This window comes from Cebus imitator, unplaced genomic scaffold (genome assembly GCF_001604975.1).
Source record: "Cebus imitator isolate Cc_AM_T3 unplaced genomic scaffold, Cebus_imitator-1.0 Scaffold232, whole genome shotgun sequence".
In the NCBI taxonomy this organism is placed as follows: Eukaryota; Metazoa; Chordata; class Mammalia; order Primates; family Cebidae; genus Cebus; species Cebus imitator.
In genome coordinates, this window is record NW_016107547.1 from 3,361,327 (window position 1) to 3,380,440 (window position 19,114).

Consider the following 19,114-nt stretch of genomic DNA (forward strand, 5'->3'; position numbering starts at 1 on the left):
AAAAGAGGTAGAATAAAGCATGATGGATGATATAAAAGTATTACCTAGGTATTGACTGTTCCCAGGTCCCAAAATGAAGCTAACTTGAGTGAATCTACATTTTTCTTAATAGACAATTCGGCATCAACAGATGATAAAGGGTTTACTTAGGACAAATTTGAGAGAACGGAAACATAATGCATTAGCGTCCTTCTACCTCTGTGAAAACCTCCAGATCCCCTTCTGTCACCCGATGGTTTTCCTTTCCAGCACTTTAGGGCTTTAAGTTGAAGTGTTTTAGTTCTGAAATTAAGGGTTATTTCTTGCACTGTTCTATTCTAATTTTTATATACTAGTTCCATCCCTTTTTTTTTTTTTTTTGAGATGGAGTCTCACTTTGTCACCCAGGCTGGAGTGCAATGGCACGATCTCAGCTCATGGCAACCTCGGCCTCCCAGGTTCAAGCCATTCTTCTGCCTCAGCTCCATCTCATTGTTGAGTCATTGCCTTGCGGTGAAATGTGCAGACCCTTCCACAAGGTGTTATAAACTTCATGAGTTATAAAATGTCAGAGACACAAATTCAATTAAGGGCAACCAAACAGTTAAGGAAATGAGAAAAAAAATCTGAAAGACTTGGCCAATTAATGAAATACGTCTTTATAGATATGATTTTTGAAATGTAAGTAGAAAACCAAAGTCATATTCTCCTAGGATGAACAGAATAGTAAGCATCTTTGAAATTACTTCTCAGAATTTTCTCAGTTGGACAATTCACCTAAATTAACAATTTCCCCTATCTTCACTTTTATCTAACATTCACAGCAGTGAGGCTCAAATGTTCCTAAGCTGATCTATGATATCATGCCCATTGCCTCATCAACAATCTAAAATTCAGAAAGTATGGGAAGACAGAAACAAAACGAAACGTCACTTACATTAATTGAGGCACAGGGATGGGATGGGATGGAGTCTGAGGTAGTGAAACATATACATAAAAATATTCTAAGTAGTTTTACTTTTTCAAATATAACATATGTAAACTCAAATTAATGAAATAGATGCCCTGATAAGCATGCTTTCGTGAATGGATGAAATCAATAGGAAATAAATAGCAACATTTTCATACAAATGCCAAGTTCATTCATTGGAAATAACTTGTTTCCTCAAATTAATGTGCTTTTGGAAAAGCCATTTACACTCTTACCTTAACTCAAACCACCTCTTCATGAATCTATGGAAATGCTGTCATCAATTAAAATTTGTGGAATTCACACTGGTAAAATCTTAGCATAGGTGATAAATAAGAACCCAAATTATAAACTCCTCATTGAAAATATTAGTATAAGTCAAAGTAAGACATACAGAACTGAACAGGGAAAAGTTGTTCAAGTTCACATATTGCATACATATATGATCCAAGGGAGAAAGCAATGGATATTTGGAAAAAAAAATCCATTGCATTTAGCTAGATTGTTTCTGAATTGTTGTTTTAACACTTCCTCATATGTAAAATAGAGATAATAGTAGAATTTGTTTCACAGAGTGGTGTAAGGATGAAATGGGATAAAGATATGAAAAGTATATTTGGAAATTTTGAAATGCTGATCCAATAATAACAGTGAACATTCATATTGTTCCTACATGTTAAAAACACTGTTCTATTCTAATTTTTATATACTAGCTCCATCCTTTTTTTTTTTTTTGAGACGGAGTCTCACTTTGTCACCCAGGCTGGAGTGCAATGGCAGGATCTCAGCTCACGGTAACCTTGGCCTACCATGTTCAAGCCATTCTTCTACCTCAGCTCCATCCCATTGTTGAGTCATTGCCTTGTGGTGAAACGTGGAGACCCTTCTACGAGGTGTTAGAGAAGGGCCCAGGACAGGCCGAGTTGTGAAAACAATTTATAAATGTTACTTTCAGTAGTATCCCTCTCCAAAGGGGCAAAACCCAATGAACACAATGAAGGCAAAAGTAAAAGAACACCAATGCCCCCTTACTAAGGAATAACAGTGAAAATATAGGTATACAGAAGAGAATGAACATTTTTTTAATTTGAAGGTACTATTTATGTTTGATGACATGGATAAAGTGTGATTATAAAGCCAAGCATAAACAGGTGGAGGAAGAGACCAAAGCCAATTGCTAAACAGCATCTGAAAGTTATGACAATACCTAAAATATATGGAGTTAATGATTAGAGCCATGTAAAGCATGGTAGATATGTAGAAAGTCATAAAGCCAAATCCAACCCAACCTGATTTCAATCTCTCCTCCCAGGTTGAATAACTGTTTTCTCATCCTGCCTGGAATCCTGTCTTATCCTTCTCCCTAGCTCCCCCTTCACCTCCTCTTCACCACCAACATTTACACATGAAATGTTCAAGAAGAAAACAAACAAGTTGCCACTGTATTCTCTGACAGTTTCCTTGAGCAGCCTTGTGTGTTGTTTGTCAGAGAAGCAGGGTTTCATTTTTGGGGGTAGGTGCCAGAGATGGGGTGAAGTAAAAATAATATGTGATCAAATATTTGAAAACACTTGCCTTGAGTAGACCCAGCTTGAGCCTCCATGTCACAGCAAACAGGAGAGAATTTGAAACCTGCAACAGTAAACATTTTACTATTTAAGGCTTCTCCAAGTTATCTGCAATTCCTCAAACTTCAACCCTTACCCTTCATCTAGTGGTTACTTAAAAAACAGCTTAATTGCAATATAATTCACATACATGATATTCGTCCTTTTAACACATACAATTCAGTGTTTTTTAGTATTTTCACAGTTATACAATCATCATCTATCTTATTCTGGAATATTTTCATCACCCCAAAAGATACCTCATACTAAGGGACTTGCAGAGGTAGAAGAATAGTAGAGCCATGCACACATATGTTCATAGTGGCACTTTTTACAATAGCAAATACCTGGAACCAGCCCAAATGCCCATTGACGATGGACTGGACAAGCAAAATGTGGCACATATACACCATGGAATACTATGCAGCCATAAAAAACGATGAGTTCATGTCCTTTGTAGGGACATGGATGAATCTGGAAAGCATCATTCTCAGCAAACTGACACAAGAACAGAAAATCAAACAATGCATGTTCTCACTCATAGGCTGGTGTTGAACAATGAGAACATATGGACACAGGGAGGGGAGCATCACACACTGGGGTCTGTTGACAGGGGCAAGGAAGGGACAGCGGGGGGTGGTGGGGAGGTTGGGGAGGGATAACATGGGGAGAAATGCTAGATGTAGGTGATGGGCAGATGGAGGCAGCAAACCATATTGCCATGTGTGTACCGATGCAACAATCCTGCATGTTCTGCACATATACCCCAGAACCTAAAGTACAATTAAAAAAAAAAAAAGCATAGGCAACAAAAGCAAAAATGGACAAATGGGATTACATCAAACTAAAAGGCTTTTGTACAGCAAAAAACAATAACATAGTGAAGAGACAACATATAAAATGAGAGAACATATTTGGAAACAATACATCTGATAAGGGCTTAATATCCAAAATGTATAAGAAACTCAAATGACTCATAACAAAAATGGGTAACATAATTTTACATATATACATAGTTTTAGACCTTGTTGTGTTCCTATAAAGGAATAGCTGAGGTTGGATAATTTATAGGAAAGACCTTTATTTGGTTCATGGTTCTGCAGACTGTACAAGAAGCATCTGCTTCTGTTGAGAGTTTCAGGGAACCTCCAATCATGGCAGAAGGCAAAGGGGATACAGGCATGTCACGTGGCAAGAGAGGGTGCAAGAGATGAGGTGAGGTGTCATGCTTTTTTAAACACCAGTTCTCATGTGAACTAATGGAGCAAGAAGTCACTCATTACCTGAAATGGCATCAAGCCGTTCATGAAGGATTCACCCTCATGACCCAAATACCTCCCACTGGGCCTCACCTCCAACATTGGGAGTCTAATTTCAACATGAGATTTGGAGAAGACAAATATCCAAACCAGGTATCTGTTTATCTATCTTTCTATCTATTTATGTAGAAATAATATTCCATTATATTTTTATAAATTGTATGTTATCAGTCATTCCACAGTTGTTTGGGGAGAGGTTCCAGTACTTCCCATGGATACCAAAATCTATGGATGCTCAAGTACCTGATATGAAATAGTGTACCATTTGCATAAAATCTATGTGCATCCTCCCATATACTTTAAATCATCTTTAGATTACTGAAAATATCTATCATTATGTATATAGTTATTATACTGTATTTTTAGGGAATAATGGCAAGAAAAAAGTCTGTACATCTTCAATACAGATGCAGCTTTTTTGGTTCATTTGTTTAGTTTTTGGTATTTTTAATATGTGATTGCTTGAATCCATGGATGCAGAATCCACAGCTACAAAGGCCCAATTGTATATATTTATTTGTATATAATGTAGATAGATACATAGATAAAATTAAATATTATTCAGCCTTTAAGAAGGAAATCTCATTCTTTGTGACAAAAGGAATGAACCTGGAGAATATTTTTAAGTAAAATAAGCCAGGCACAAAAAGATAAATACTGCATTATCTCTGTTATACAAGGAATTTAAAACAGTTAAACTCATGAAAGTAGAAAGTAGAATGGTGGTTGCCAGAGGCTATAGGAGGAGGGAATGTAGAGATGTTGATCAAAAATTACAGAGTTTTTGTCATGCAGAATCAGTAATTTCTGGAGACCTAAGATACAGCATGGTTGACTACAGTTAATAATACTGTATCATATATTTAAAATTGGCTAGCACCAATCTTAAGTGTTCTTACCACACACACACAAATGGTAAACTATGTGTAGTGACAAATATGTTAATAAATTTGATTGTAGTAATCATTTCACACACACACAAAAAGAATAGTAGAGCCCAGTGGGGAAACTTCTTTCTTTCATTTTAATGTTTCAACCCAGTGAATATGTCCAGAGTGAGACGAGGGAAAACAAGATGTCTTGGCAGTATAAGAGATCACCTACCACCCCATTTCATATAATTTTGGTCATTGTTTTTCCCAATTGACAGATGAAACCCAGAAAACTGCTGTGACCAAAGGTCTCCTAACTTGTATCCTAATGCTTTTCACTTACATGAATATGCTACATATATCAAGTATGTTCCCTTCTCATTTCCACACGTTACTTCCTATATGCTTGGCCAAAGTCAACAATGCATACATGAACACATACATATATGAAAATAATTTAAAAAATCAAGATCCCAGGGATACTTGGTGATATTATAAAGTGTTATGGTCTATTATTTAGGAAGTGATATTCTAACTAGTAGGTAACCTCTCATTCCTGATTATATGGCCAGCGTCACCTTTGGGTTAAAGGAGGCAGAAGAAGACAAAATAGAAAAAAAAAAAAAAAAAAAAAAAAAAACAACTGCAGGCACAGGACAGCTGGTGATCTCTCTGCCACCTGAAAAATTACTAATTACCACTGTTAACAGACTAAGCGTTGTGGTCATGGTGATGGGGACCTACAAAATTTACATAAACAGAACGATGGAGACACCAGATTAATGTGCTTAATAAGCATTCATGTGCTTTTTATGGAAAGATTTTGTTCTCTGGTAGGAGCAGAAGAACAGAAATAAAATAAATTAAACCCTTTCCAACAAATCAAAAAGACAAAACGTTTCCTTTTATAAAACTTGCAAAAAAATCGTATATGATTACAACATAATGATACTGCTGCTAGTCGTTATTGTCAAGCAAATGGATGATGTTAATTCACCTTCTGTTTTTTTAAAATTATTTCAGTCCAACCTGATAAATTTAAATTTGTACATTCAACAGGTTAATCTGAATCCAAATAGTAAGCACATATAGAATATGCTTATTGTACAATCGTTCATCTCACTGTTCATATATTGATATAAAGCCCAAATACATAACATTTATATATTTTATAATAAATCCCACTAATATTGCGGTGGAAAATAAAGATGAATATAAAAGGTGAGTAATAAACAAAACATGCACATTACTGATTACCTGGGATTATTTCCCTTGGGAGCTGGCCAAAAATGAAAAGTATTTTGTCTGTTATTATAAATAAATATCTATTTGCCAGATACTTAGGTACGTGCCTTGTCCCTGAGTCCCTGCTAAGTTGTATTTCCATTCTGCATATTGAATGAAAGAAGGGCAGATATAGGGAAGGAGAACAAAGCAAAGGCTAAAAACTGCATTCTTTCTGTGTTTTACTTAAACAATGCAAGTAGTTTATTACCATTTTCCCCATCAGACTTCCTTTCATGGTCAGTGTCAGTCAAGGACAATGCAGAGTTGGCCCGGCTGGACAAACAGGAGCTATGCTCTGATTTCATTCCCCGTATCCACATTCTTAGTGCATGGTCAGGTGAGGCAGCACCCTCTGTCTCTGTGTCCACATCAGATCCCATCTCTAGCTGGTAGCCATGCCGGGAAACGCTGTGCATGTCTGTTTGGTAGCCAGAGCACAGAGTGTGAGAGGTTTCGCAGAATTCCATCTCTGAGAAGAAACAAAGTTCAGAGAAAATGTTTAGAAGTATGAAGTAATCCCCCAGAAAATTCTCCTTTTTGTCCTCATTTCCCCCTCCCCCATTGGTAGTAATTATGTGTTTTTGCAAAGTTAGAATTCTGGCCTTTTATTTATGGTAGCTAGGACTCTGTGCTTATTTTGCACTTCTGTAGCTTAAAATTATGCTCCTGTTGATTCTTACAAGGTTCTGGAAAAAGCGGGCCCAAAATAGCTTTATAGCTACAATTTTAGGTTTCACAAAATGTAATGAAATAAGTGAGTGCAGAGGAGTATAAAGTGTAGAGAGCTGTCCTTTAAAAGATATTTCTTTTCTAGGAAGAATACATATGATGTACAGAGCATACCTATGCTTAAAATATTAAAATTATTTGCTTTTCTAAGTATTCCACACACACTGGATTTAAGAATAAATAATTTAATGTGAAAACTGAGAAAAAAGAATTAAGTTCGAATGCACTTTTCTAAAGTATTTTTCCTAAAACATGTTAATTTAAACTCTAAATCATCAGTATCTAATATCATTATTTCCCATTGATTTTAAGAGTTCAAGGCTGACTTAATGCTAATTATTCTGTTTAATTCATTTTTTTCAACAAATAGCTAAAAAATTTTAGTCATATATTGTACCTTGGCAGTGGTTCATAGATTGGATTTCCTCTCCTTTCCCCCTGGATCTTAGAACTATAAACATTTCAGAACCTTGAAGATGATGCAATGAATTCCTTCTTTTTATAGTTGAGGAAAATAAACTCCAGAGGATAGATGTTATTTGTCCATATCTCACATCAGATAGCAACAGAGCCCTTTTTCCTAAAACACCCATCTAGGCATGGTTTCTGCTGGACACCAACGATGCCCCAACAGCTTACTGCATGAATATCAGGCATTCAGTCTTACAGTCAATTTTACATTCAATTATAGCAAGGTGTCAAAAAGGGGAAAAGATGCTTTAACAATTCCTAATAAGTTAATGAAAAATGACCACATGCCAAGACATATCATCTGAAATGTCCATGTAATACTTAGATAAGGTAATCCGGAGATGTAGTACACTATATAGGATTTTCTCAGACTGACATCAGAGACAGGGTATGTCATTTGGCTGGGAAGGAGCTTAACTGAGTGCATCTAATCCTTAGCACATATCAATAAAATGCAAACTCTAACATGAATTTAATTCTTTGAATACAGAAAGTACTGGATTTTAGACCATACACTAGAGGAAAGCAAGCATAATATGAATACATTTTAAAAATAGCTATTTTTGTGGCATGTAATTACCAAATAAGAGTTTAACAAACCAATTCTTTCTGTTTATTTAATATCACTACATGCCTAGCACTGCACTTTTGAAACATATAGTAGGCAAATAAAGCTACTATAATGTATTAGAAAAATTCAATTAAAAATTAACTCTTTCAGGGTTATAAGTCACTGCTGAGTATGTTACTTTTTGACTTCCATGATGAATGTCTTTAAGGGTAATTCCCTTTTTCTACAAAAACTTGGCTAAATTCCAAAGGAGTGGTATTCAAAAAAATAGTCCTGGTTTCCACTTGTCAAACAGAAAATTTTATGAAACCATGCTTCTTCTTGCCATAAGGCTAAAAGTAAAAATCCATTTTGCCCAATATAAATTTTAGCAATCTAGAATATTGGGATCAGCTAATATTCATGCCTCTTAATTTCACAATGTTTCATTATCCAATCCTACTGTGCAGTTGTTGCTACAGCAACCTGGTAATAAACCTTTCAGCTTGAAGCTGTAAGAAATAAATTTTATATAGGTCTGTATTCACAACTTACTTCACTCCCCTAGACCAGTGGCTCTCAAACTTGTCTGCTTCAGAATCACCTAAAAGCCTTGTTAAAACATAGATTGCTGCACCCCCACTCCCATTCGTGCCTTCCAATTTAAGTTTCTGATTCAGCAGGTGTGGAGTAGGGCCAGAGAATTTGCATTTCACATGACTTCCCTGTTGAGACCCATGCTGCTGGTCCAGGAATCATACTTTGAAAATGACTGCCCTAGAGATTTCTTTGAAGTGAATGGGAGCCAGGGAATGGGTAGTAGTGAGGGTGCAAGCTCATCATGGCATCACCACAGATTTTGCTGCACCATCTCTAATTCTGTTTAAAGACACAAGAAAGGAAGCTTTTGCTCTGAATTGCTGTGAAATATCTCCATTTTTTTTCCATGGATTCAGGGCACTAATTAGAAAATTTACTTCCAAAAGCACAGACTTGCATTTAGTTTCACTCATACAATGGCACATGAGATGTGGCTTTCCAAAGATTTTAATATGAGCATCTGAGTCATGGCATTCGTTGGAAAAGGATGAGCAAATAAAAATAAATACAGGTCCAATTTGTCATTCCAGATTAATAAAACACTAGATAAAGTTTTTTTAAAAGCACTGACAGGTGTAAGCAGATTTCCTTTTTATTAAAGAGATTTTTTTCCCATTCAAAAGGATATCAGAACACGGATTTGTTCCTTTCTAAGAAAATGCTATGTAATCTGATAAAAAATTGCATAGGATAAACAATTTATTTTCTATTGGAACTATATCTTGCTTTGACTACAAAGATTAACTCGTAAATTCTCTAATTAAATACAGTCAGATAAAAGTATACTTTCTTGTCAATCTATAATTAGAAAAATAACAATCCAAGTTAGCTATCAGTTGCTCTTTAAGTGGTAAAGCAAAAAAAAAAAAAAAAAAGAAAGAAAAAGAGAAAAAATTTCACTTACTTATAGTAACTGATGTTTATCGAACTGCCTCATTTCCTTCCTTTTCTTGAAATCAATGTCACCATTGTAAAATATTTTCTTAAATACACAAACGTCTTGATGGTGCTCAAAATTCCCATAAGATGCATTATCTATAAAGTACTTACGACACACCGTAAGTGGTTGTTTTCTAGCCTTGCACATATACCCTTGTTACCTAAAGTACTACATATTCTCTAGAGAAGATAAAGTTCAATGGGGTTTATTACAGATCTCTTCTTACCAAAAACTAGTTACAAGAGAAATGTAAGTACAATCTTAGAATGTCTAAGATTTAAATGGATAGACTGATACTATGAGAAACTACTTTTTAAGAGGAAACAGGTAGAGATGTGGTCAAGTGAATAATATATTTGCAACCTCACAAACAGATAATTCGTTTTTGTTCGAAGGAAAACCTATTTTGCAGCCTTGCAAGAGACAAAATTTGAGCAGACTAGAATTTAAATTCAATTTTTTTTTGTTTTTACATGAAAGTTAGTTATGCTATCAAATATTGTGATATTCTCTAGACTTTTTATTTTTCTTCTAAATGTATATATCTTTTGAACTTAAGTTATTGTTATCTTCACATATAAAGTAAAATTATTTGCTTTTTTAATACAGATATAACAAATGTCTATATAAAATAGATTTAGGATTTATTAATCCATAAATTAATTATTGGGTTAATTATAATGACTAAAATTATGTTGATAGTTGATGTGATCAGAATAACAGTGCATTCTATAGCAGGAAATATTTTCTTTTTAGTTCTTTATTTTTAATTAATTTATCTTTTTTAAAGATAAAATTTATCTTTTTAGATAAAATAGGTTTGGAGTCCATGTGCAGGTTTGTCATAGGGGTTTGTTGTACAGATTTTTTTTTTTTATCACTCAGGTATTAAGCCTAGTACACAATAATTATTTTGTCTACTTCTCTCCCTCCTCCCACCCTCCACCCTCATGTACCTCCAGTGTCTCTTGTTCCCTTCTCTGTGTTCATGAGCTCTCACCATTTAGCTCCCACTTATAAGTGAGAACATGTGGTATTTGCTTTTTTTTTGTTTCTGCATTAGTTGCTAAGGATAATAGCCTCCAGCTCCATCCATGTTCTCACAAAAGACATGATCTTGTTCTATTTTATGGCTGCATAGTATTCCATGGTGTATATGTACCACATTTCCTGTTTCTTTCTTCCTGCCTCAGCCTTTCAAAATGCTGGGATTACAGGTCTGAGCCACTGCACCTAGTCTGTATCACATTTTCTTTATCCAATCTGTCATTAATGGGCATTTAGGTTGATTCCATGCCTTTACTATTATGAATAGTGCTGCAATGAACATCTGAGTGCATATGTCTTTATGGTAGAATGATTTATATTCCTCTGAATATATAACCAGTAATAGGATTGCTGTGTCAAATGGTAGTTCTGCTTTTAGCTCTTTGAGGTACTGTCATACTGCTTTCTACAATGCTTGAAATTCAATTTTTTAAGTGGGCAAAATGTTTAAAGAGATACTTCAACAAAAGATAGGGGTGGCCAGAGAATTTGCCACCCCTATCTTAAAGATATCTTCAACAAAAGATAAGCAAATGAAAAGATGCTTGATACCACTGTTACCCAGAAAATGCAAACTACAGCCACAATGAGATACCGCTACATATCCAATAGAATGGCTAAAAGAATTCTGACCACAAGAAGTTTCAAGAAAGAATGTGGAGCAATTATAATTCTCATACACTTGTGGTGAGGAAGTAAAACTGTACAACCACTTAAGAAAACAGTGTGGCAGTTTTCTGAAAAGTTAAAGCTATACTTACCTAAAGAGCAATGCACTCTTTGACATTTATCACAAATAAATGAAAACTTCTTTCCAACCGTACAAAGTTGTTCATACCAGCTTTATTTGAAAATAGCTGAAAAGTAGTAATGTCCCGCGTGTCTATGAACACATGAATGAATAAACCACCTGTGGTATATTTACACGATGGAATATTACTCAGCCTTAAAAAGGAATGGACTACTGATGCATAACAATGTTATGGGCTTCAAAATGACTGCTAAGTGAAAGAAGACAGACACACTTCTATATATGGTATATTTCCATTTATATAAAATTCTAGAAAATTAAACTAATCTCCTGTGACATTAAGCCAATAAGTGGTTGCCTGGGGGAAAGGGTGGAGGGAGAGCTGGATAACAAAGAACACAAAGAAAGTTTGGGGTGATCTAAATGTCTGTTATCTTGATTGGGGTGATAGTTTCACAGGTGTATACATGCTAAAGTTTATCATATTGCACACCTTAAGTATATGTAGTAAGTGTAGTTTATTATTCTTCAATTAGACCCCTACAATGATTTTTAATTGACTGTACACCACCAGATATTAAAACAACAAGGAGACTTTTGAATCAATTTTCACAGGTGGAGCTGAGAGTCTCAAAGCTAGAAGGAGGTCTTACTCTTTTCTCTCTACTGGAATAAAGTAAATGTAACATGAACAAAAAGGTAGTCAAAATGTCATCTCGCTTATATTTAAGCCAAGAGGCCATTAAGACTAACTGATGCATGATTTCTTTTTCTTTCATTCTTTTTTTTTTTTTTTTTTTTTTTTTTTTTTTTTTTTTTTTTTTTTTTTGACAGAGTTTCACTCTTGTTGCCCAGGCTGTAGTGCAATGGCACAGTCTCAGCTCACTGCAACCTCTGCCTCCCAGGTTCAAGCAATTCTCCTGCCTGAGCCTCCCGAGTAGCTGGGATGACAGGTGCCTGCCACCATGCCTGGCTAATTTTTGTATTTTTAGTAGAGACAGGTTTCTCCATGTTGGCCAGGCTGGTCTCGAATTCCTGATCTCAGGTGATCCATTTGCCTTGGCCTCTCAAAGTGCTAAGATTATAGGTGTGAGCCACCCCGCCCGGCTGATGCATGATTTCTCAGGGATCTTCTAGGGTGTACTTTTGTCCTAGACACATAAGAGTTGAAAGTCAAATTTAGGAGGGAAACTAAGGATAAAACTCATCACTGCTAAGCTTTCAGCAGATAGGGAAACATTTATAGTTGATGATCATGAGATTGAGTAGAGTTGGTCTGCCACATAGGATCACATTAGGCATCTACTAATGCTAACAAATTAATAACTTTAAAAAAATGCTCTGAAATGCTGAATAAAAAATAAACTGTACTTTCTCTCTGAATCTAAGGGTTGACCATCAGGTGTTCAGCCTAAAGAAGACACTTGTCAAAACTTGAAAAGGACAGTTATAGCTATCTGTATTAGCTTTGTCCTAGAAATGCCATTTCTGTGTTTTGTTTTGTTTTGTTTTGTTTGAGACAGGGTTTCGCTCTGTCACCCAGGCTGGAGTGCAGTGGCACTATCTTGGCTCACTGCAGCCTCAACTTCCCAGGCTCAGGAGATCCTCCTCCCGCCTCAGCCTCCCAAGTAACTGGGACTATAGACTTGCACTACCACACCCAGCTAATTTTAAAATTATTTGTAGAGAAGAGCTCTCCCCAATGTTGCCCAGGCTGGTCTAGAACTCCTTGGCTCAAGTATTACAGGTGTGAGCTACCATGCCCGGCCCATTTCTCTGTTTCTGATAAGCTTAAGATTATTTTTCTCAAAATTCTACCTACGCATGCTTCCTCTATATAAAGAGAGTTTTAAGGCATTACACTCCAAATAAGTAACTGGAAGTCAAGAAGTATGATTAATTTTAACCATTACCTGAGAAATTTGGGATATAACTTTTAAAGAGTATAGTCCATTTCCATAATAAGGGAGGGGGGAGGGGATAGAATTCTTAGCTTTAATTATTGTGACTCATAACAACCCTTATAGATTACGTGCAGAAGCAAGTTTTATTAATTAGCCATGTGATTTTTGGATAAGTCACTTAACATTTTGGGGGGCCACAGTTTTCTCGTTTGTAAGATGTATGAATCCAACTAGAAATAAATCTCTAGGTAACTGACTTGCTTTAAAATTCTATAATTATAACCTGAACATGTTGTCCAATATGTGTACTCGTCAATGCTTTCAAATGGGAAAAGAGTTAGTTTTATGAAATCAAGGTGCCATTTATCCCTCTTTGTGAAGGGTATAGTACATATAAGTTAAACAAGATCTTATGCCATAATTATAATTCATGCCATGTTAAAGTATTGATAGGGCCTATGTATCTACTATGAATTGCAAGATTATTGATAGAGAAATAGAGTATCTAAAATTTAAAATGTAAAAAAGCAACTGAGTAAATCATTACTCATCAAATATAAAATTATCCATTTACAACATGGCTATTGGAAACATAATGAATAAAATTCACACAATTAAAAAATATTACTGACCCACTAATAATTCATTACTGGCTCCGGGGAAAAATGCAATGGATTATTACAACCTTAATCAAGAAATACAGAGAGAAAGAAGTGAGTAATACCAGCTAACAGGCAAATAATTTTCACTACTGGGTACAATTTTATATTTCTCAGTTTGAGGGCTTTAAAAAGAAAACGGTATAAAATTGTCAACTAAATCAGTTCAAGTAAGTTTACTTAAACACAGCTTCACTGAACACCCACTCAATTTCAAGTAAAGAAATCAAAACAAAATATTCTCCTCTGATTTTTCTTAGTCTTAGAAAATTAGTTCAATTTAATTTCCTCCTCTCTTCATGAAAACGTTTTATCAAATGTACAGCAGTACACTAGGCAGTGAGCAGAGTGAGTTAACAGGACCTTGTCATGTCCTTTGGGAAGTTCCACACAGAGCCTCTTTTAAGTCCCTAATGACAACTAAGTAATAAAGACATCATCCAAACCTAACTTTAATTTTTCTGCTGAGGGCTCATCAGCTTTTTCTGGGGCACAGGAATGAGAGATGGAATGCTCCCACGTGTAAGACAGGAGCCTGGGGTTATAAAAAGACTTAAATAAAATAACTAAGCTTCCTGGAGCCTAATCTCCCCTTGACAGTTTCAAAAGCACCCATTATCTCGGCACTCAGGACCTACTAATTATACCTTATTTAATTTTCAAGATTTCTCCATCTGTCAGTATACTGAAAAGCATGGCAACAAATCTGGGCAGAGTTAAAAGCTTGAAGTAGAAATATTCATGCTTTGTGACCAATACTGGCTAACTGGAGACATCCTAGAATGCAGTTAAAAGGCTATGTTAATATCAAAAAAGGATGCTCTCAGAAGTACAGTGAATTGAAAATCTGTAAAAATGGCTCAAATCAGAGGACACAGAATTATAGCAGAAACTCAGAAAGAAAGAAGATGAGGTAGAAACCTGGAAGAAATCAAAACAAACTCCAATCATATTTAGAGAGAGATTAAAATATCCTTCAGCAATCTAACAAGAGGAAGAGAATTTGATGTGGGAATAAGCAACTGCTATTTCCTTAAACTAATTTTCACCTTAGTGAACAGCTCCATTTAGGCTATATTCACATAAGATGGGAGAACTTGTTTTGAAGCTAGCTCAGCAGTTACCACTACAATGACAAAAATTGGATGCTATCTCTGCAGTCTTTGTAATAAGGGTCTGGAAAAAGAATAAAGGACTAGAAAAGATGGTGGGAGGTCCTGGACTTCAACAGAAATTTAGATCAATGAGAACCTCTGCATGTTCCCTTTATTTCAACATTTTGAATGAGACAGAGACTTCCTGGCCAAAATGAGAAATTTTCAGGGCTACTGAACACTGAAAATGCATGGTGCTCAATGGCCCTAAAAATTTCTCATTTCTTACATGTGTTGGCCCAATTTTCTGGCTGTTCATAACACTTTGGAACCTGCATCCTTATTGCCCATCATGGTCTTCCAGGTATACTTGTGTATTTCCATTATGCTCACTAAGTATGTGAAGCTCTTTTGTCAAGGTGTATGTGTGTGTGTCTGAAATTTTAAACTACATTAATCTGCTGCACAATTCTATCTAGAGAAGTGAGATCAATGAGCTAGAGTTAAATAACCATTAAAAGCACTTGTGAATGCTTCAAACACATACTCATAAAGGCAAGCAATATTATTTCTGTAACATTCTACACTTCTCTGTAAGCATTTACTTTGTGATGAATGAGTAAAAATGCCAAGATAGAATGGTGCACTAGAGCCAGCGTCCATCATGAACTGCAGAATAAATTACATTCTAAGGTGGTATTGCCATCTCCTCAAGCCTTAGAAGAATTCTAGGCAAAGGACCCTAAATACCATATTTTAAAAATTAATAGCTAACATGGAACCACTCTTGAAAGGGTTAACATCTTGAACCCAAATCTGACACATTTGAGGTGGTTTTGCTTAACATAAAACAATGCCTACTAATGCAAATTGAAAAATTGCTATTTTGGTAAATTAGCTGTGTGTTTCAAATAACAGATGTTCCACAAATTTGGCAAGAAGAGAAAGACAGCAGCCCATTGGCTGTGAATTCAGAAAAATACAATTTATAATATTAGACTAATGGAGAATAAGTACTCAGTATCATCTTCTGACTGAAATAGTCACACAAAAGAAGCTTTCTTCACTATACTTTTTGGCACAATGAATTGGGAAATAATTGCCTGTTAAAAATCTTCAGAAATGTACTCTAGGGTGTAGAACTGGGGAAATGTTATTGAAACTAGTCACAAAACCTTGGTAAAGGACCATCTTTAAGCTGGCTTGAATAGAAATTTCTTTTGTCATTCTCATCAACCAGTTTCATGCCATATCCCTAAGTTTGTAGAATGCCCTGGAGTGAGTTTGTAGCTCTTCTGACAGCCTGTTTTCAGGAACTCAGAAAATGTCACTAAAAAAATTTTTCAGGAATAGCAAAAAGAGATTCTGGCTGGATGTGGGTGGCTCTTGACTGTAGTCCCACCACTTTGGGAAGCCAAGGTGGGAGGATTGCTTGAGCCCAGCAGTTTGAAACCAGACTGAACAATAAAGCGAGACTGTCTCCATTTAAAAAAAATTAGCCATGTGTGGTGGCATCTGCCTGTAGTCCCAACTACTTGGGAGGCTGAGGTGGGAGGATCACTTGAGCCCTAAGTGATCTATGATTGTACCACTACACTGCAGCCTAGGTGATAGTGTGAGACCTCATCAGAAGATGAAGGGAAGGGACGGGAAGGGAAGGGAAGGGGAGGGAGGGGAGGGGAGGAAAGAAGGAAAGAAAAGAAAGAAATTTTCCAAGCAGCCTAGGTGACAGCATGAGACCTCATCAGAAAGAAAAAAAAAAAGAAAAGAAAGAAATTTTCCAAGTTGGGAAAGAATGAGGAAATAACTTTTTGGACACTCATCAGGAACTTGCAAATTTGAATGAATTTCATTCAGAGGAAAACATCAAATTCTGGACCAGATAGAGTGACAGGAACCAAATGTATCCTCCTGCCTCAAATGACAACAATGAAAGCCACACCAAATGCATGAAACAACTGTTTTCAGGCATTGGGCAACAGGTAATGAAGGGCAACAATCCCTGAGATAGAGAAACACATTAGGTAAACCCTTTAAGAGTTTGTATGCCTCAGGACAAGGAGGGGGATCACAGGTAGAGCCTGGTAGTCTCTCTGAGTTGAGAAGACTAAGCTGGTTGTGTGGGAAGCCCAAGATAGCTAGAGTTTGCAGTACAGAGTATCAGAGAGGAGGGAACTTCACAGAAAGAGAATTCCATAGATCTTCAGAGGGTGCTCCCTGCTTATTCACCTGCATTCTGGACAGCACATGCATGCAAGAAAACCATCTGAGAATGGAGAAAGAACCATCTGAAAGGAATAAAAGAGCTTCTGAATCTGAAACAGGGCTGGAAATAGTTGCTGTTTCCAATACTCAGATTGGAAAACCTCGTAATTCATGGACATTGAATAGAACACTCAAAACGGGTTTTGAATTCATAGATAGATGCTCCTCAACTTACAATGGGGTAACATTCTGATAAACCCATTGTAAGCTGAAAATATTGTAAATCAAAAATGCCGTTAATACACCTAATCCACTGACTATCATAGCTTAGCCTAGCTTACCTTAAAGGTGCTCAGAATACTTACATTAGCTTACAGTTAGGTAAAAGCATCTAACACAAAGGCTGTCTTTATAATAAAGTGTTGAATATCTCATGTAATTTATAGAATGCTACACTGAAAATGAAAAACAGAATGGTTGCATGGGTACTTCAAGTATTGTTTCTACTGCATGTGTATTGTTTTTAAATCACCTGGTCAAAAATTTTTACGTTGAACCATTGTAAATTGGGGACTGTCTGATATATGTGGATATAAAGCTTTGTTCTAGTGTGTGGTTAAATTATTTGGCAACATTTTTATCCTTTTGGGTCTTGCTATTAAGCTGTGTTAAGTGAGTGCAGAGCAATGTTGGCCCTAGATATCTTCCTGTCTTATAAAATTATATGTACACTTACTATATGATCTAAGTATTCCAGCCCTCAATATTTACCAAAGATAAATGAAATCATAGGTTCTTACAAAGATTTGTACACGAATGTTCATAGCAGCTTTATTTGTAAGAGCCAAAAGCTGGAAACAAAAAACATCAACAAGCAAATGAATGCAAACTCTGGTATATCCATATAATAGAATACTACTGAGACATAAAAAGGAATGAACTATTAATAATTACAATGACATAAATAAATATCAAAATAATTATGCTGAGTTAAAGAGGCCAAAGAAAAAGTCTACATACTGTGTGCTTCCAGGTATGTAAGTATCCAGAAAATGCAAACTAATATACAGTAAGAGAAAGCAGATTAGTTGTTGCCTGGGTTGTGGTGTGTGGGGAGTGAAGGGTATTGGCATTATAAAGCAGTGAAAAGAAACTTTTAGGGATGGTAGGTTGGTTCACCGTGATGATTGTGGTAATGTTTTAATGCATATATACATACGCAAAATTTACCAATTTGTGTACTTTCTATATAGTTTATTGTATGTCAATTTTACCTCAGTAAAGATGTTTCTAGAAAATACAGGGGGGTGACAAGAATGTTTTCTGCTTGCCTAATTGAAATGTCCAAGTAAAACATTGGGAGCAATGAAACAAAGCAGCAAGGTTGATAAAACAGAAAAACAAATCTGTGTTCACACACCACCATCAATGAGGGAAATGAACAGATCAATTTATCTCAACTTGTCTACCATTTTGCTTTTACTCCAAGGGAATCAGAAAGGCTTAAATTCTGGATACCGAAATCCTGAATGCTTAGATTGTTACAGACTAATGCAAACATGACCAACAAATGGAGTTTATTCTTAATCCGGCAGGAAAGATTCATGGGCCAATCTGGGCTCAATGATAAAGTAACATGACAGAGTAGGTGGACTCAACGATGTCAGTGACACATATTTGCCATTTCCACCTTAACAGTCTAGTTGCCTTTGTTTTATCCCATAGCGACAGATTCTGGTTGAATGCATTTGTTTCAAAGAAGACTGGATGAGAGGATATGGTTAACTCAGTGCAAATGAAACCTTACTAGGTAAAAAACCCTCAAAATCTACTTTGCAACAATAGGAGGTTGGTAACATACCATGTGTTTACCATTACTTTCTACAAAGACTCTTCAGTGGCATAGTATATATAGTCAATGGCAGAATGGGTTTTTATATACAAACACTAGCATAGTAGTCATATACTTTTGTAACCAGGGTCAGTCTTGACCTCATTCTGAAGCATAGTAGATCTGAACCAATACAATTATTTTGAGAGTGGTATTTAACATTACAGTCCATCCCATGACAAACTTTTATTTAGAAAGGAAGGCCGTTCTCCATTAGCTGTGGAAGTTGGGAAACTTAT

General features: G+C 35.9%; 1 protein-coding gene across 1 annotated transcript in view; it reads right to left on the bottom strand.

Moving 5' to 3' along the window:
• Nucleotides 1-2,450: 2,450 nt before the first annotated feature.
• Nucleotides 2,451-19,114, bottom strand: part of LOC108281847 (teneurin-1-like) — a 71,858-nt gene continuing 55,194 nt past the window's right edge. The window contains exons 2-3 of the mRNA XM_017497556.2: nucleotides 6,243-6,503; nucleotides 2,451-2,581 (exon numbers count right to left, since the gene is read on the bottom strand). Coding sequence (XP_017353045.1) covers nucleotides 2,451-2,581; nucleotides 6,243-6,503 — 392 coding nt within the window. The remainder of the gene's footprint in view (nucleotides 2,582-6,242; nucleotides 6,504-19,114) is intronic.